This window comes from Astyanax mexicanus, chromosome 18 (genome assembly GCF_023375975.1).
Source record: "Astyanax mexicanus isolate ESR-SI-001 chromosome 18, AstMex3_surface, whole genome shotgun sequence".
Lineage (NCBI taxonomy): Eukaryota > Metazoa > Chordata > Actinopteri > Characiformes > Acestrorhamphidae > Astyanax > Astyanax mexicanus.
The window spans coordinates 15,330,656-15,351,082 of record NC_064425.1 but is presented as its reverse complement, the minus strand read 5'-3'; the positions used below and the strand labels follow the sequence as shown (position 1 = coordinate 15,351,082).

At 37.8% G+C, this 20,427-nt stretch overlaps 1 protein-coding gene across 1 annotated transcript; it reads right to left on the bottom strand.

Annotated features, from left to right (window-relative positions):
• Positions 1-3,963: 3,963 nt before the first annotated feature.
• hif1al (hypoxia inducible factor 1 subunit alpha, like) lies at positions 3,964-20,076 on the bottom strand. Its single transcript, XM_007245906.4, has 15 exons — positions 19,919-20,076; positions 14,699-14,889; positions 14,444-14,598; positions 12,978-13,062; positions 12,741-12,853; positions 11,072-11,259; positions 9,637-9,743; positions 9,359-9,506; positions 8,303-8,523; positions 7,678-7,814; positions 7,257-7,352; positions 6,986-7,122; positions 6,783-6,888; positions 6,531-6,648; positions 3,964-6,211 (listed from the first exon to the last, which is right to left on the bottom strand). Exons 1-15 carry the CDS (start codon positions 19,936-19,938, stop codon positions 6,132-6,134), a joined length of 1,902 nt encoding a protein of 633 aa, XP_007245968.3. The 5' UTR covers positions 19,939-20,076; the 3' UTR covers positions 3,964-6,131.
• Between the last annotated feature and the right edge of the window lie 351 nt (positions 20,077-20,427).

Sequence of the window (20,427 nt, the reverse complement as noted above, 5' to 3'; positions counted from 1 at the left end):
CTGGTACATCTTAAGGTAGCCGGCAGGCCAACAGACACACCAAAAAGCAGCCTATATATATATACTACCAACGCATCTTACAGCAGCCGGCACACCCACTGGCCCATCTTAAAGCAACTGGCACACCAACACACACCATAAAGCAGCCGATACACAACTTACCATGTCCCTAAATAACCTTTCTTTAGAAAACCATTTTAACCATGTAATAATTACACATGGGCCTGAAAAAATACATTGTCTTTGGGGACTATTACTTGTACAAAGCTCTGCATGTATGATTACACATTCTGATCTTGCTTATTATTTAGAACACAAATAGGTTTGTTAAAAAAATAAATAAAAACGGTTGACTCAAACATTTACAGACATTTTGCCCAAAATGAGTGGTACTTTTTAAGCCCAGCACAAATATCTCATTATCTGAAGATTATAAATTATTAAAACACTTTAATAGCATTTAATCAGGTAAAAAATGCACTTATCTAAATTTAAGGTTTTTAATTTTGTGGAGAAAACCCTTTAATACAAAGCCAAGGCTTTTCCATCCTTATTGTCAGTGTTTTTCATCGTGGCACAGGAAAACAATGCATCTATAGTCTCATTTTTATTATTTTTTTTTCTCGACCTCTAGTTGAGTTATCACACCAAACGGTTATAAATACAGTCCCTGATGCAGGAGACGCTGTATGATATATATTTGAGAAGATTTGAGGCCTAAAATGAAATATAATTAAAATAGTGGACAAATACCTGCAACGTTTTGTACAGTAATAGTACCTAAATACACATATTCAGATATTTATAAAAACAGAATCTTACCTTTACTCATAGGACATTCGGACTGTGTTTTGGTGCTTTAGCTGAAATGGGAAACAGTCTGTGTGTTTTCAGAAGTGCTCACAGGTGTAAATAAGATAATATCTGTAATATACAGGTAACATTACGGGGCTGGAGGAAGCAGAACTAGCATTTCAGCTAGTTTTATATATACAATAATAATATATAATAATAATTAAGGTAGAGTCTATCCACTCAGCTCGTCTGGAGGCATTATTTTCTAATTTTACTCTCGTTTCTGCATTTTTATTGCTTTTAATTCTCCAAATACTACAAAAATAAGTTTGTTTCTAGTACTTCTACTGTTTTGCTCACCATAACTCTACCTTAAACATGGCGCCCTCGTGACGTAGTATACACACGTGCCTGTCAACAGCCGATTAGAGTATGGACAGTAGCAGCTATAACCTTTTTTTGTTTAATCTTAAAATGAATTAAAATCCAATCAGTAGCACAACATAAACACATACATATACATAAGAAATGGGGGACATTCATGCAAATAGCCCTAAGGATATGCATTGTTTACAGTCTTTGCAGCCTTTCTATTCGTTGATGCAAGTATATATATATATATATATATATATATATATATACACACACACTTTTTTTGTTTGTTTTTTTTTGTTTTTGAAAACAGACATAACTAGACAAACATAACGAAACTACAGGTTTGGAGGATATGAACTGTTTGAAAATATTGAAAATATAGATTTTAAAACCAAGTTAAGGAAAGTGCAAATTTTATGATTTTATTCATTATATTTTAACATTAGGAGATTTACTTAAATTAAATAAAAGTTTTTATATTTTCTATTACAACTATGCTTTTAAATAATATTCCATAATAAATATCAAAGATTTTATGTAATGCTTGAATAAAAAAAAATCCACAAAATGTATTGGTGTAATGTCAAGAAGAAACTTGAAAAAGAAAAAAAATCCTGGCCTGTTAAATGTGCTATATTGTGACTCTTTTTTCCCCCACTAGAGGGGGGCGAATCTGTACAAAAGAGCCCATGGTGGCACAGGTCACAGAGCTGTGTAAACGTTCTGTACAGCACTCTGCTCTTCAGCTTAACCCCAGCAGCTTGACAAAATTAACAACCTGAGTGCATCACAGAACAGTGTGTGAATGTGCGTTAACTCATCAAACATTATATACAGAAAGTAGGTGTGCTGGGTTATTGCTGGAGATAAAACATAAAACTAGCACTTTTAAAAAGTGTACGTTTTGCTTCTACAGGTCTGTTCCAACTAGTTTAACAATTCAACAATGCTTTACATTCCATATATACAGGTGCTGGTCAACGAATTAGAATAATTTGAAATAGTGCAATCATGAAATTCTTTGAATGCATTTTTTGTGCAGAAAGCAAATCAGGTGTTCACCGCACCTGTCCTACTCGTTAGACTAATCACAGAACTCGTTACCTGGAAAAAGATTTGCTCAGCTGAGCTTTCCAAAAGGCCCATTTAGGCCATTTAACTGTGACACTGTTGTTTTATTGAATTAGAATAATGGAGAAACTGTTTCATTGAATTAGAATAATTTTTATTATAATTACAATCATCACTTTCTCAGTATTTTGTGGCTGCCCCCTTGGCTTGTATGACTGCCTGAAGTCTCCGCGGCATCGATTTGACCAGCTTGTTGCAAGTTTCCGCACTCACAGCTTCCCAGGCAGTGGCGATGTTCTGCTTCAGTTGGTCCAGCGTAGTAGGCTTTCTGTCGCGAATTTTCCGCTTGACGATGGCCCAAAGGTTTTCAATGACATTAAGGTCAGGCGAGTTGGCCGGCCATGCCCAAACTTCAAGCTGTTTTTTAGTGAACCAATCTTTGGTCGACTTTGCCGCATGAGCCGGTGCAAGATCCTGTTGAAATATGAAGTCTTCTTCGCCAAACTGTTCCTCAACAGTCGGAATCAGGAACGTTTCCAGAACATCTTGATATACGGCAGCATTGACAGTCTTCTTGAGGAAGCAGAGTTTCCCTACACCTCGAGCGGACATGCATGCCCAGACCATAACGCTCTGGGGAAACTTGACGGATCTTTTCACGCACTCGTGGTTGTAGGTTTCGCCACCACGACGCCAGACACGAGGACCTTGGTCACCGAAGGAGAGGCAGAAGCGTGATTCGTCACTGAAGACCACTTTCTGCCAGTCTTCAGCAGTCCACTCGCCGTGTTCTTTGGCCCACTTCAGCCGTTTCTCCATTTGTTTCTTGTTCAGCATCGGTTTTACTGCTGGAACGCGAGATTTGAAGCCGAGTTCGCGCAGACGACGGTAAGTGGTTGATCTGGAGACGTCAGCGCCGGTCTGCTTGTTCCACAAGTCGGTGAGCTCGGAAGTGGACTTGAACCGGTTGCTGACTGCGATCTTTCTCAGCTGCTTGTTGTCGCGAGCAGAAGTTTTTCGGACGCCGGAACAGTTGGTGCGCTTGCTGCAGTTTTTCTTGAGAGCTTTGCAGACGGAAGACTGGCTGATGCCGAGCTGCTCAGCAATTTTAGTTTGGGTCAAGCCTTGTTGGCGAAGGGCTTGAATTTGAGCCACTATTCCGGTTGAGAGGTCACGCTGCTTACCCATGATTGATTTTACAACTTAGAAATTCTACTCAACCCTGACTTTATACTGCACAGTGAACACTCTTCACAGAAAACAAAAATTTGAGCATTTATTCTAATTCAATGAAACGGTTTCTCCATTATTCTAATTCAATAAAACAACAGTGTCACAGTTAAATGGCCTAAATGGGCCTTTTGGAAAGCTCAGCTGAGCAAATTTTTTTCCAGGTAACGAGTTCTGTGATTAGTCTAACGAGTAGGACAGGTGCGGTGAACACCTGATTTGCTTTCTGCACAAAAAATGCATTCAAAAATTTCATGATTGCACTATTTCAAATTATTCTAATTCGTTGACCAGCACCTGTATAGAGAACAGAGGTATGAGGAACTGATCTACATTCTTAAAATTCTGGACAGCTGCACAGAACAGCACTTTTGCCCCATAAAGAACCATGTTTTGAACAGCAATCTGGAAATGTGAAGTTTTAAAATGATCCCTTTGCAACAATTTCTCCATAAACCTTCAGCAGACTTCCAATTAAAGGGCTTTCATGAATATGCTTAAACCATCTTTATTGTATTTCTGTTGACCCAGTCAATACAAGACATGGCTAAAACTTAAACATGATGTACAAGGTGTTAGAAATGCAAGAAATGTTTAATGCATGGTAAGTCTAACAATATCTAATGGTTAACAGTTTAGCAGTTAAGGCCCCTCAACTTGGATCTTTAAAATAAAAATAAAAAAGAAAATTTATTTGATTTTTTTACACGTTCTTTTTTCCATATCAACCCAAAAACAAATAAAGCATATGATATTTAGAACACACCCATGAAGTAACATTTTCCAAATGCGAGAACTAATCCTGCATCATTAAGAGATAAAGCTGATCTATCAGAATCAAGACGAAACACATTGATTAAAATGTAAAATCTGCAACTCCTTTGTTCTAAATAATGGCACTAAATGAGTAAGGGCTCGTTCATACAGGAGGTTCTATCAACACAACAGCTACAGTAAAAGCACAGCAAAAGTGTCCAAATGCTAACAGAGTGGCCTCTATTATTAAGCTTATCTTCCAAAAGACAGAGAAACAAGGAAAAAACACAAAGATACTAGAATAACTAAACATTGAAATCTGTAGTTCAACAAAGACAATCTGTATGTTCATTTACATGTGGTATATGCAAAAGGATATAAAATGCTTTTATAAAAAAGATGCCACTGATAAAATGAGAGTATTTGTTGTGTTTGTCATCTATGGCATTGATCATTAATGCAAGTATTTAAATTACAAAAGCTATGTAAAGTAAGGCTCAAATATTAACCAAAATCACCCATTTCACTTCAGATGAATCATGGATGTATATTTGTGCAGAACATTCATTTTATTTTGATGGTCCCCTGCAACTGTAGATGAAATTAACTTTTAGAAACCTATTTTTTGTTCAATTAAAAACATACTTAATCCTAAATATAAAACCAAATCCTGCAGTCATAAAATTAAAAAACATGCTACAATAGGTTGTTTAAGTGATGTCCAGGAAGAACCGTTTCCAGTAAGATTCCTCACACATCCACATCCGGTGATGGCTTTCAACATGTTGTAAAAGATGTGGATGAAAATGCGTAAGGAACCTTCACATGCACTTATTTAAACCTTTAAAAAGGTTCTTTACACTTGAGTATCTGCGCAACATTTGTTTTATGGAGAAAAAAATAGTTCTTCTATGGCATCATGTAAAAACCCTTTTTAGCACCTTTATTCTTTTTTTTTCCTAAAGAGTGTATTAGTACAGATAACCAATAATAAAAAAAAAAAAAGAGTTGGCTATATTTTACTTAAACATTGCAGATCATCTATATGAGACCATCAAAGTAAAATGCAACCCCGTTTTGCTGTCACAAAAGCATGAGAAATGCAGCTCACATGTGATATAATGAAGAAATGTGCAGGGATATTCCACCAAGGCTCATATAACCACACCAGTGTGAAAAGCCAGAACAGCTGACTACATTTCAGCTTAACAAACCCTTGCTCTGTTCACTAGAACAAGCTTAAAAACCAGATCACATTAAAAAGCAGAAGACGGTGGTTCTTCAGAACAGTGACCGCTGAAGTTTTTACCATTCTTATCTCTTGTAAAACTGAGGTCTGTGTTGTGTAAAGTCTTGAAGGATGTTGTTTGTTTGAATGGGGTTACTTTTATACTTTCAGCCGCCAGTTCTTTCTGAGTCTGAGGTGTGTAATCTCTCCATTACATTTGATATAATAACCTAAGAACGTAGGATAAGGAGAATGGTTATTCAACAGCTAATTAAGTGAACTGGGCCCTGGCTAACCGTTCTGCTGTTCCTCAGTCTTAAACAGAAGAAGAGGATTTGAGTTGGATCTCTGTATCATGTCACCTCATGTACACTTACTTTCAAAGCAGCTTTAAAATTCACTGATGATTGAGAACCAGATTTTCCTCAAACTGTATTTGGATCATTATGGATATTGTTGGTTATTATCTGTGCTGCAGATTGTTGTGTATTTATTTCTCATGCACAAATGTTATGTCACACAGCTGTCACTTTGAATATCTGGTGTCCCAAGAATGGGCAGAAAAGGCATGGTCAGGTCTGTGATTTCAGAGTTGAAAAACAGCCAAACAGGGTCACCCTTAAAGCCAAGCACCGTGGTTATGGCTTCATGAGCCACATGAGTCACATTTTGTTCCTCAGGTGTGAGGCAATAAAGTCCCAGCTGTTTGGCTTCTTAAGTTGGGCGCTTGTGACGGGAAGGAGTTCTTTATCAGATCTGTTGACGAGAAAAAAATAAAATAAAAATAAAAATAAAAATTAAATGGTTTAGTTCGGAAATGATCATTTGATTCAATCAAACTAAAACTCATCGCATATTGCTTATTGAACACTAATGCAACATCATAAATAAAGACTGTGGCCATCCAGAAAAAAATATATTGTGAACAATTTTTTAGTAATGTCATAATATTTCATTTATTTATTGTCTGATTTTTTTAACAAATCACAGTGAAATTCACAACATCTGGCATTATTCTAAGTGATACCTGAGAGTTTAGTAATTTGAATGGTATACAGTGCCCTCTAGTGTTTACCTGCTGTATTACACAGCAACTGTGGCTCTCCCAGCACCGGGTCTCTGTCTGTAAGGAGCAGATTTTTCCTCCACGGCGAAGTGTTTAGCTCTTCTGAAGCTGTACCCAGCAGACCCTCCTGATTTAAAACACAAACAAATGGGTCACCTATAGACATAAAATGCTGTTGCATAAACAGCCATAAAGTATTTGCATTATTGAGGAGGGAAAAAAAACAAAAAAAAAAAAAACAGCAAGAAGCTACCCTCTTACCAGTGAGGAGTGGCTAAGCAGCAGCTCATCCTCTATCGAGCAGTTCTTCTGTCTCTTCTCCCAGGTCGTGGTTAAAGAAGGTAAGTCCTCATCTTCCTCCAGACCTCTGTTCAGGTGACATGAATTTATTTGCATGAGGGAAAAAAAAAGCCCAAAAATGCCCCGTTCAATCTATTCCATGCTGTTCCATTTGGAAACCGTACCTTTTCCTAGAAGGTGCAGCTGGCTCTTCAGAAGAAGACAATTTAGTCTCAGAGAACTGGGGCAGGAAAGTCAGCTGGAAGTCGTCATCCATGGAGATATATGGTGCTAGCATGTCCAGGTCCATCTCCTCCAACTCCTGTAAGACATACGCATAAGGCTTTCACATAAAACATGACATTTATGTTACTAACTAGTTAAACAAATTTTAAATGTAAAATATTTTTAAAATATACTATTTAAAAATATTAAATAATGAATACAATAATCTACCTTAGTCAGTTCCTTCTGAGCTGTATTCTCCTCTGGCTTGATGGCAAAGAACTTCTCCACATCACCTGTGTCCATGGACAACTCATCCCCAGAGTTCTGAAGGGAAGAACAGGATCAGTTACTAAAAGATATAATGGGCAAAAGTTAGGCCCATTATTACATTTTTTAAAACAAAGCATTGTCCCAGAAATAATTGTGATATGTGATATTATCGCCATTATATAGCTATATGTATAGTTTTTAACAGCAAATAACAATTAATTACTAAGTATGTTTAGACATTGGAACTAGAATATCACATTTTTAAATATCCTAAATAAATGGCAGTTAAATACATTCACACTATACAATAACCCAATAATTGTACAAATACTTGAGGAGTACTAGTGAGGAGCAACAATATAAAGAACACACAACTCACAGAAGCAGGTGAGGCAGGAGATGGGCTGTCGAATATGGGTGAGAGGAGTTGGCGAAGCTTGGGGCTGCAAAGGTCCTTTGGACATTCAGGCACACCGTTGGGACTGGATGGTGGACCAAATGACAAATCCATTTCCTCTGCAGGGGAGGAGGGAGGGAAAAAGGGAGTGTGAAAGTGTAAACAAGGTTTTCTGTGAAATTAAAATGTGATTAGTGAACCATGACTGCAGAAGTTGTGTGTAAATCTAAAAGCAGTCACACCCAAAAGAATAACCTTGTTAAAAAGAAGTGAAAGTCCAAAAGTTCAAAAAGATGCAAATAAAATATAATCATTAAAAATGTTCAAATTATTATTTGCTAATATTAGTAGTATTATTTAAAAAAAAAACATTTTCAAATAGCTTTTATAATTTAAAAACAACCTTTTGTGAAAGTTGAGGTGCAGTAAAATATTTAGTCTGCTGGCATTTGCAAGAGCCTAAGCATCCAGCTTGGCTTATTATCAAACAGAACATGAGAAGCTCTGCACACCACCAGGGTGCAATGGCAATTCCATCAATGCTTCAAGCTCCTTATTGGGTAATTAACTCCCTAGGTAACATGAGGAGTGTGTGTTAATGCCCCACCTGTCAGAAGTATGATGGTGTCTTCTGCAGCTGGTGCCAGCTGCAACAGATCCTCTGGATTGTCCTTCAGCTTGTGGAAGAGCTCGGCACTGCTGCTGCTGCTATTACTCAGCTCGTCCTCAGAATCCTCCACCTTAATCACAGGTAGACTAGGCTTTTCTAACTTCAGCTCGCAGCGAGTCTGCTCCACGGAGAACACAGTCTCGGCCTGCTCCACGCCACTAAAAAGAAAAAGATAAGATTCAGTTCAGTCTACATTAGGCAAGGCAAGTTTATTTATATAGCACCTTTCATACACAACGATCATTCAAAGTGCTTAGTAAGAAAGTAAGAAATTAGTAAGAAAACTTTTTATGTGCATGAGCATGCTAGAAATGTATGGGCAGTAGATCATAAAGTTAAAAATTAAAACCCCACAAAGAATAAAGAAAACGGGGAGTAGTGTGTAATTTGGTATTAAACCTGTATTCAATATGCATTTCATACAATCACAGATTATAGATCTAAACATGAAGTTACACATTAGCAATAAAACAGTATTTACACTTTAATTAGGTCAAAACTTGGAATCTAGTGAAAATCTAGTAAAACTATTGCTACTGTGTTGCAGTGGCGCAAAAAGGGGGTATGCAGCCTATGTGACGCAAATAAATTTTCTCTCAGGAGAAACAGCCAAATCAGCTTACTGGTTTGCAAGATCTCGTCACACCCCTAGTTTATACTGCATTAAATTTGAGCTTGTCCACTTGTTCCATTTATGATGAAATGTTTTAATTACTTTTGGTTTTATTTGAAAAATGTCCCGCTTCTTAACTACATTTTAATTGTTTTTAATGATTTTGCCATTTACTTTTACTGTTAGTTAATTTGAGTTTATTATTTTATTCTAACCGGATTAACCTTTATAACGTTTTTTTTTTTTTAATATCTTTAATTTGTTGATGCTTAGCCGCATTAAAACGCATAATGTATTTCCTAGTGGAACTAAAAGATTAACTAACTGATCTGGTGAGACATAAAATTAATAGGCAGCACCACCATATAAGGCACAGTTACCTGAGGATGAAGTTGAGGCACACGACTGCCTCTGGCTGGGAAGTCTTGCTGCTGTAAATGACTGTAGCCTGAGTCTCAATCCAGACGAAGCCTCCGTTTTTTGCAAGGAAGCGATACTGGCTGGTGCACACCTGACCTTTGGAGAATACTGAAGACAGAACAAAGTGTGTCAAAATAACACCTAAAACGTACACTTGCTTGTGTTCTAAAAAACAGATAACTTGAGCCTGAAAGAGTGTTTGTAGTTAGCGTTCCATAAGCAAACAGTATATACTTACAGATGTGCAAGCTCTTGGTCACATGATCAAAATCCAAGGCATGGAAAAACTCATAAGCTGATCGGCCAACCAGCTCATCTGGGTGGTATCCAACAAGTTCAGTCACCCTGTGGAGACAGTCACTGGTTTAAAATACTGCTTTAGGCATGAGTCTCATTGTCCTTTATAAAGTACATGTTCTATATAAAGCTGTGAATTTTAGCATGCGGACACACAGCTGATGTGCGTTTAATCCCCTTGTGATTTCTGTGTGCAGGACGGACATCAAACATGTTCCGGCTCTGTTTATGTAACGTCTGTTTAAAGCCACCTTGGTTGAAAAGAGATGCTCTCCATCCATGTCTACTATAACCACTAGAGGTCAGTGCTGAGCAGAGATGCACGTGACTAGGTGTTTATTTTCACCCTGGATTAAAGCTGTCTTTACTTGTCTTGTTTGAGAATCTCACCCACCCATTCATTAACACTCTACACACTCGCACGCAGGTCGAGTGTCGATAGGGATTCTTCAGATAGAACAACTAGAGTCATAAATAAATAAATAGAAATAAAAATAACTTACATTAAAAACATTTCACACACATCATTGATTCACCTATTTGAAAGTATTTTTATGTTATTATAGTAGTTTTTACCCCCCACAAATCAGTAGCAGCATGTGATTCAGTCTTCACACATGCAAAAGACTCTTCTACAACGTTAAACGCTGCTTCCGGTAACAGATCATTCACGTGAATTACTAGTGGCAAATTTGGCAACTCCCCAGCTGCTTCACAATAACATAGGGCTGTGTTCCATGAGGAAAAACATGGCCTCTGCACGTAGGCTTAGTTTAGTTATTCTTAGTGCCAAGCATGTGTAGAGTGCAGACACACACATGCACACACACACACAGTGCAGACAGACCACAGCCAAAACCACGGAAGGTGAACCGAGTGCATTCCTCTGGACAAACTCAGCTGACCCGCCGAACAAGTCACTCCCTCTGTTGTTGCACTTTGTACTACAAGTGCTTCCTCTATTGCAGCGCGATTAAACTGCTAATTTTTTAATGATGCCATTTATAAAAATACATTAAGTAAGCATCTGCTAATAATAACTGAAATGAGATACTACTAGAATTGTATATTTAATTTAAAAACATATTTAAAAGTATTTTGTCCCCCAAGAACATTGTGGATCAAACATTTGCTTCAGCCCCGTCACTCTAGTGGTGCAAGGAAGGAACTGTTTGCCACTTGTGCCAAATAGGTCACATTGTGTGGATATATGCATTCCTATTAAAGATCGTTTCAGTGATTAAGTGTTCTAGATAGGATGACGCATGTTCTGAACCTACAACCGAAAGCATGCTGTACAACAAGTATGGGGAAACACCAAAAGAAACTAACAAATAACAAAAACAAACAAACAAACAAAAAAACTATGTTCTTACCGGCCATCACACTGTGTAAAGTTCAGGTCCATGCTGTGGCGAGAGAGGAAGGTGCTGCTGTCCAGAGGGAACTCCACACAACTTGGGTGGGGGATGGGCTCACAGAGCAAGGTGAGGTAGCTCCCAGTAGCAGATGAAGACTCCAGTTCACTGCTGAAGGTCTGCATGTGTCCAGTGCAGTGAAGCACCTATCAATTCAAATAGAACAGAAAAGGGTCATCAACATTGTGAATAATTAAAAATGTAATGTTTGCATTCTCTGCTTCATTTAAAAAAAGTAGCAAAAAAAAAGTAAAGTTGTGATTCATGTTAAATCACATATATAATACAGATGCACAATATGGACAAAAGTACTGGGACACACCTGCAACTGGTGAACAAAATCTAGGACCTGGTCATGAAGCCTGTCTTTTACAACAATTGTGAAAGAACTCCAGCCTGGTACTGTAACAGGATGCCACCACTACAACAAGTCACTCCTAGATATAGGGCTTAAGAACAACAACAATGTAAAGTCTGGTGGTGGAGGGATAATGCTATAGGGTTGTTTCTCAATAGTTTGTCCTAGTCCCCCAGGGAGACATTTTGGACAATTACCATGAAGCAGCTAGTGGAAGGCGTTTTTCTTTTCCAGGTTAACTGTGCACCACTGCACACAAATCAAGGGTTATACAGGAAAACGTGGGGGGAGGGGAATGAACTAGAATAAACTAGAATGTGAAGAAAAGATCAAAATGTGTGATCTGCCAAGGTACACATGAGCAGCAAAGACCACTGAAGAGAGCATGTGAAGTTGCCAGGAGGTGGAGGACATCAATATTATGTTGCCTTTAATGGATTCCTTTAAAACACAGAAAGTTTCTTGGTAAAACCCAAGACTATCAGGACTGTGTGTGGAAAAAGCCTGCTGGATAAAGAATACCCATAAAGAAAATATTTTTTTTCTCTGAAACTATTCTGAAAATGATAGTTAGATTACAAAGCAGTGGGAAGGTAAGAGCACCATAATCAGTTTGGATATGCTTTAGCAAGCAAAAAAAAATTGGTAATCATTTTAAGAAACAATGGAACTCATGAACAACTCTAAAAACACATTTAAAAAGGCCCAAACTAATCAGGGGAAGAAAAGGAAAACAATAATAATCACCTGATTAGTTGAATAGCAAAATAATTAGAACTCATCAGATGGTGAACAAGCCTTTCTTTTAGATTGACAGCACATCCTATCACACCAACAAACAGAGGATTCTCCGCCATCAGCTGGAAGATTTACATTATTTAAAGGGTTGCCCAGAACACACTATCTGAAGGTATTCTAAACGTAATCTTCTTGGCTTCTCTCCATTCTCAACACTCAAAGAGGCAATGGCAAACTACCTTTACCCATATTATTGTGTGAGACACACAACCTCTCTTATTACAAAGAAAGGGAATTCATATGGAAGTCAGCTGTGTTAGAAAGCTCATTTGTTCTGGAAATTTCCAGCAGTTCCAACCACCAAAGAGCAGTTCGCTGACTGTTTTAACTGATTAAAGGCTTAACAATAAGGTCCTTGTTTTTGATGGCAATCAGATGTAATAGTCTCATCGCAATAAATGTATAATTTGTTCTGGAACAGCCATGCTATCTCCAGATACTGAGTTAATATGGCACTGGGCTATCACGTACCTTCCAGGCAGCAGACTTGATGTTCACTGTTCTGCCTCGGCTGGTGAGAGTGCTCTTCATTCGCAGGAAGAAGTTGTGCTCAATAAACTTTTCAGCCTTCTTTTTACAAAGCCCTACGCAGGACCAAAAAAACAACAACAATAAAATTGATGTTTTTTTTAATTAGCAATGAACAGAATTGGGTAAAAAAATAATTTAAGCCTTATTTAAGCATTAATATTAAACAAACTATTTTACCTGTTTTGGAAGTGAGAATGTCCCTCAACTCCTCCTGGTCACAAGGGTGGACAAAGTCATACACGCTCTGTCCAAGCAGCTCCAGCTAGAACAAGATATCAGAAGAAAATCAGAAATTACCCAGGAGTTTCATTTTATCATGACAACAAATCATAATTTTTTTTATATATTACAGTACTATGGCTTTCCATTTGCCCTCCTGCTACGTAAAACCTTAAACAAATCTATAATACACATTTTCAAGCAATAAAATTCTACTCTTTGCATATTGCAAAATTACAATGTTGCCATATCACCCACTTCTGCTTAATCTCCTTTCCAAGAAAAACCTTTACACAGAATTTTTAAATCCTTAATTGAACTGGCAAGTGTTAAGTCCTGGCAAATCCTGTTAAAGCTGATGCAGCAATTATTCTGCAGAAGAAATCATGGGAAAATACTGGGAAATTACCCAGAGGTAACAGACACTCATAAAACAGTAGAACACAGACATGGAAAGACTACACAATGCTATGATTTTTACAAACAAATATGTCTTGAGTGAAAATATCATACAAATGTATTATGTACGTGATTCTAGAGAGACATGGTAAAACACTTGCATAGTGAGAGAGGGAGAGGGAGAGAGAGAGCAAGAGAGAGAATACCCAGTAGAGCAAAAGGTTTCTTACAATATTCAGAAATAGAATGCAACAGGATTTTAAAGCAAGTATAAACTTGGGTATCCAGGCAAAACAATAATCAAGGGCCTTGTGTGTGAATGGAGCAGATCCCAAAGGAAAAATTATATGAATGAGTTTCAGGATGTTTTAACATATATATTTGGTTTGCTCTGGTCCGAATCAGGTAACATTTAAAACTAAAAGTGCTGTCCCCTCATAAAAAAGCATAAGAAAAATCATTTAAATGAACCCATTATCGGATTAGTTTACCAGCAAAAACTAACAGAGTCCGATAACTGGACTAAACTAGACTAAAGGTGCAGGTGTGAAAACACCCTTAGTCAGCTTCACTCAGCAACACACATGATTAGTCTGTCAGCCTGATCTGAAATGAATGTAGGCCATGTGATTGGGTTTCAAAAACTATTATGCTCCATCACCACTCAAGTGAAAGGCCCCCCACTATATCCTATGTGTCACTCTAGCCGTCACCCTCATGTAACTCTGAAGTTCATCCAACACATCCTTCTGAACAGCAATAGGGTGCAGCCAAACTTTTTGAAAGAGTGTCCTTGGCCTCAGTGAGTTGAGAATGTGATCTCAGTAGTCCGGGAAGCGCTCCAAGTTTGCTTGCACGCACAGAAATGTGAGCCAGTTTAAGACACAGAAGGGCAGGCCTCGTGCGGCCCCTGTGTTTACTTAAAGTATTTATATAAGTGGGAAAACAAATGCATCTCATCACGTTACCTCCAAAGTCGTATACATTCCACAAAAGAGCATTTTTAACCAAAGAGCTGTGCTAACCTGAGCAAGGCCGATGTACTTGCTGACGTTCTCCGAGAGGAAGATCATGTCTCCTTCTTCAGTCAGGACCAGAACAAAACCAGACAGTGCCTGCTGGTAGAACGCATCAGTAGGATCCTGTTCTTCCTCAGTGCCTTGCTCCACTTTGGTTGTTGCTGCAAATTAAGCATGTTAATAGAACAGCAGTTTAGCTAATACAAAAAACTCACACGATACTTAGAAAAAGATAATGTAATGTTTGAGGATTAGCCTTACAGGAGCAGAGGAGTTGGCGCATACGCAGGTAGCTGAGGGTCACTCTCATGATGCCGGCTTTGTCGAGGTGGGAGGTGACCCGGCGCGCGAGGGGCAGGGAGTGGGCAAGTTCGTAAAACACCTCAGTCTCCTGACTTCGTCTGCAGCGTGCCGCATCACGCGAACGCACCTTCCGCAGGTCAGAGCTCGGCCTGGCAAGGAGAGGGACAAAATAAGCTTGACTTAAAGAAAGTTCAAGTTGAGACAGACACAAAAAAAAAAAAAACATCATCCCAACATCAATAGAAAAGGGCCTGGCTGGCCAACATGAATACTGAGTCATTTTAGAGAACTTACATATGTTAAAAGTACAACAATTTATATGCAACACCATAAAAACATTGTACATTTGTAAAGTAAATAGCTAACTGTGTATCCGAGTAAATATTTCACCAACTCCTTGTTAAACTGCAACAGATTAGGTCACATGAGAAAAAATAAAAGTAGTTATGGTGCTCCTTGAACTGCAAAGATTCTATGGCATAATTTAAGCGTCATCTTTCCAGAAACCAAACCTTTCCACACACACACACTAGCCTTGGAAATTAAATCAAATTCAGATGTTAACCTATAGAGCATCTGTGAAATACAGTTGGATTTTATATACACTTAAATATAAAGTTATTTAAAAAAACAAAAATCAGTCATAAAAAGCCATGAAAAAGGCCAATACAAATGAATCCCCTTTAGCACAAATATCGGATTAAATTATGAAATCCAAATTGGTGAAATGTGCTCTAGAGTGTTACTAGGAACTCGCAAAAGCAATAAAAAAAATGTTTTGTCTTTTTTACACAAATCCATCCATGAGCAAAATCTTGTTCTTCACAACAAATGTACCACAAAAACAAAATACCACACAATGAAGAACGAAGCCACAACCATTTGTTTTCCTGGGTTCCTGGATTTCTCTGAACATTTTTCTCACAAGAATCCTGATGTTACATTGCTGTAGATGTGAAAAAGATTGGTCAACACAAGAAGGCCAAATCAGCTCATCTTACTGAGGAAAACAGCCTCCATCTCCTCTGTCCCTTCCCCCACATGCCTCAGGCAGATTGGCGGGGGCTCATGCTGTTCTGACCTCAGAGCCTATTCTCAAGTCCTTTCTTCCCCGGAAGATTCAACTATGACCCCTACAAGCCTTCCTGAAATTCCAGCTCAACCCTAAACAAGCTCCAGGGCTCAAACAGCCATGTTTATAGAGGAGTCATGTTCTCTTATTCTGATTACAAAATACAGAGGGTCTGGTCTCTATTCTAAATGTTAGCCACGTGTACAGCACGTTCCCAGTTGAGGGCAGTTTGCATCTTGTTTTTATAGGCGTGTAAAAGTACATCCAAGCCTGAAACAAGTTTCACTGGGGATTATTATGAAGAGAAAAAGCTGTTACACAATTCAAGAAATGTTTGTTCCCTTGTCATACAAGGCAATAATTAAAAGAACATTTCAGACATACTTCTACAATGACATTTCAGGTATGTCATAAATTGAGAAATAGCAAAGATTTTTATAGACATCCAAGTAATTGGCATCGTCATCTTGGTGGTTCTCTTTGGGTAGTTCTCTGCAGTTTTTGCTAAGTAACGTTAAAAAAACCATTAGCACCAGCTTGCCATCAAGCAAACAACCGAAACAACCTCTCAAACCAATAAGCATCTAATTCCTTTTCCAAATAAACATCTCAACATTCCAGCAGCAAGAAGTGCTGAGGCCCTTGAATGCAAAAAAAAACACAACAGGGGGCCCAAAAACACCCACCAGACGTCAGTAAAAGCTTTATAAATTTACACAAAATTACCACATTTTTAGGAGCCCATATAAAATGCATTTTCCGTTTTTAACAGGTCACACCATTTTCATCAAATTAGTGAGACTCTTTTTGGTTCATTAAGTACCTACACCAAAATGTTTTGTTTGTGGATGAGAAGACATTGTTGATTTGAAGGTGTTAATAGCTTCTGATTTTTTTGGTCTATTCTCATGGACCAGGTAGGACAATTTAAACTATGAGAGCCTCAACAACTCCCAGAGCAGATCCAAAAATGGCTGAACCACACATCAACAATAACAAAAGAAGTAGCATCATAGAGCTCATCAGCACTTTTATCTTTCTGTGCTTTACTATATCAGTTACAAAAATCACAATACTGTACGATTTCTAGCTGCGGACATGTGGGAATTAAGAAGAACAAAATGTAACATAACACAAAATTCATCAACTAATAACACCAACAATCCAAATTCCATTGTGGGACGTAAAAAAGGAACCTTTTGAAAGTGGTATTTTTCAATAATAGACAACTTAGGGACTCTCAAATCAGCTTACCAACTGCTGCATTTCCTGCCTAGGATGTAGCTTGCTATCTTGTACTGCGATCTTATGAAGACATAACTTCATAAACAAATTCAGAAGAACGTGAACAGGATAGGATATCCTGTGCAATGGCTGAATTATTGTCACTCATAGGGAAATATTACAAACCAATTTGACAAATCAATCCTAGATTAACCTTAAACCTTAAATCAGAATAAGAAGCCAAGAAATTCACAAACCACAGTAAAGAAGTGATGTATTAATTACAAAAGCTAACATTTCAATGATTAACTAATAGTCCATTGTGCTGCCCTTGTGCTATTCTCAGTCTAAAATGTTAACCATGTTCTAAAATAGCTCCAGGGAACTCTTCAGAGGGACAGAGGTGGCTATAAATTACACAGGACGAACTTTATTGACCCAGTCCTCCGTAAAGCACAGCTAAGCCAAGTGGCCTCAGGGAAGGAGGAGATCATTGAAACAGAATATACCTGCAGAACTACTTATAAACAGGCTTCATTTAAATGTGTGAGGCCTTCAGCTCACAAACAATGGTAGTGCCCTAATTGCTTAGAAACATACAACAACAATACCAAATAATATGAGCCATTTCATTCGAGCTGGGATTAGATTTTCCGAAACCTACTGATGTAATTTCTGAACTTTATCAGAAATAATAAACACTTTAGATTAAGCCTATTCGTTGACTATATTTTCTTTTCAATGGCAAATCTCCATTCAAAATGATGTGCAGTCCAAGACTAGACTTGCCCTCTGTCTGGGAAAATTCTTACTAAACTAGCAAAATCCTAGAAGCCAAAAACAGCTAAATAACTAAAGGGTTCAAGCATGTACAAAAAATAATAATAAATAAATAAATACATACTATCTATATACAGCCCATATATAGAAAACTACATTGGAAATCCCAAACAAATAATTGAGAAAGATATTCTAAAGATTAGAACTTTTCACGATTAGTATTATCAACATTAAGTACAACAAAACTCAAAGACAATGATAAACTAGATGACACTTAATGTGAGATTGGCCAAATGGGTCATCTCCAAAGCTTGTTCAGTACTAAGTGGTTTAAAAGGATGTCTTCAGTTCAGGAACACAGTGTCCAAGCCCTTCATCTGGCAGCAATCACTGCTGAGGGCCCTGTGTCTAAGTGGGAGAATCAAACTCCTCAAAGATTCAACACTCAATCTTCCTGTCAGGAGCGTTTGTTCTCTGTTTTCACGCTTATATGTGTTGAACACTTCTTGGACTGGATCCCATGTCGTGCAAAGCGGATGAGCACAATTGTGTGGGGGGGGGGTGATCAAATGTGTTAGAGGTTCAACAGTCTGCAGCCAGTAGACTGCGCACAACAAAGCTGCAGCGGTTTGTATGAAGGGAACACCATGTACTCTGGAACAGCGTCATCACTGGAGTACAACGGGCCCATATCGGCCAGTAAACACACCTCCAACCCCCACCCACGAGAGCATAATAATGCAAGACATCATAGTTGCCCTACTAAACAAAATATGTTTATACTGAAACATCAAAATATTTGTGTTGATCAGTTCTAATAGTTCTAACTATTTAAATGTCCTTATTACTCCAGAAAGATACTACACTTTTGTGCACAGAGAAGAAAGGGAAAACATTTAGACAACTTCATATCTCAACTATCTATAGCTCAATATAGTTTAGTTAGCTGAACTTTTAGGTAATCAACTGCTTAAATATATTGAATATGCCTGAATCAACTCCATAAATATTATTTTTCTACCTTGATTCTTCATGATTTAGTCATGTAGCTAGCTAAGAAAAATCAGGAATAGCTAGCACGTTCTGCAGAATTTTAATGTTAAGACTCAATTCATCAATACGTTACCGTATGTTCCAAATTATATTTTATAACATACCTATCTTAATACTTTAGCACTTATGTAGGTTAGGTTAGTTAAAAAAATTATAGGTTACCTAGTTAACTAACTAGTGAGTTCAGATGTTAAAAGTATTTATTTACTATTTATTATTTGGGGAGATGTGTAAGGCGTCCAAACACGAAGTCGTGTGCACATGGAAGAAAGCAGGCAGCCCATATAGCTAGTACCAATGGAGCAAAATAACATTTAACTAGACACGGTTCATTAATTGATCACCACGTGTTTACCTAACTTAATATTTGGAAAATATGATAAAAATGACGTCCCTAATTTTATTCTCTAATATTATATTTACCCATCTTGATACTTTAACACTTATGTTGCTATGTAGGTAAGTTGGGTGTTATTTATAGGTATATTTTATTTAAATGCCTGCTGTATTTTAAAGCAATTTTATCAGTCATTTATCTTACTTAGATAGCTAGGTGAGGTAGTTAACTAGGGCAGTCAGCTGTATAGGTTTCTTTTCGCAGTCTCCTTGCTGCTGCTTTGTTTTCAGCTATACACTCTTAGCTCAACACCCCATTCCACACTCTCGCTTTTTTTCTAGGTTAGTGTCCCCAATTTGCTTAAATAACCCAATTCACAGCTAGCTAAATATCATAATCACTTTAGTAGCTAGCTATACACCTTCTTGTTCACTTTTAACACGAGACATGTTTAGCTAGGCTAGATTTAACATAGAAGAACACAGTCTACAAAACACCGGCAGCAGGAGCAGCACACTGCAGGGCTGTGCAGAGACTGCTAGTTAGCGCTATGTGAGCTAAGCTAGGCTAGGCTGGCCTGTTAGCTTTAATGAGCTTCCCGAGTTAAGCTAAGCCTAACTGTATTACAAAAGAGGCACTTTCTCTCGCCATATCCACAAAATAACACAGCCATGCTGTAAATAAGAGTTGAATTAAAGGTTTACACTCTCACCTTTTAGGCGAGGACTCCATCCTGACCCCGTTTGGGAACCGAATTTCAATATTCCGTGTTCAGCGGCTAATACCGAGGACGGTTTCTAGCCGTTAGCTCCAGCTGGATCTGAGCGTCGCCTTCAAGTTGTTTATCTCGATAGACGGAGGAGGAGGAGGAGGACGCGCTTAAGGAGAATGGAAGCGCTCGGGCCGCCTATCAAAATAAAAGTCACTCACGAACTTTCTTTTATGTGAATGGACGTTGGCACAGTATTTCATCACTACGTACATATATTTTTTTTTTAAAAGAAGAAAACACAAACAAAGTTCAGATAACAATCATTACAAAAATACAAACAAACATAAAAAAAGAAAAATGATTCATATAAAATTGAATATTTAAGATATTTAAGAATTTATGATATTGTTTATGTTGAATTTGTATATATGTATATGTATCGGAGGAAGCATGTGCTAGTCTTCCCACACCTGATGTTGGGGCATCATTAGTGATAGGGGTAGTACTAA

Coding starts and splice junctions, on each gene's coding strand:
- hif1al (XM_007245906.4), bottom strand. CDS start 19,938: ATGGAGTCCTCGCCTAAAAG. Junction 13,063..14,443: donor AGTACATCGGCCTTGCTCAG/GTTAGCACAGCT, acceptor ATCTTGTTCTAG/CTGGAGCTGCTTGGACAGAG. Junction 7,353..7,677: donor CTCCTGCCTCACCTGCTTCT/GTGAGTTGTGTG, acceptor TCTTCCCTTCAG/AACTCTGGGGATGAGTTGTC.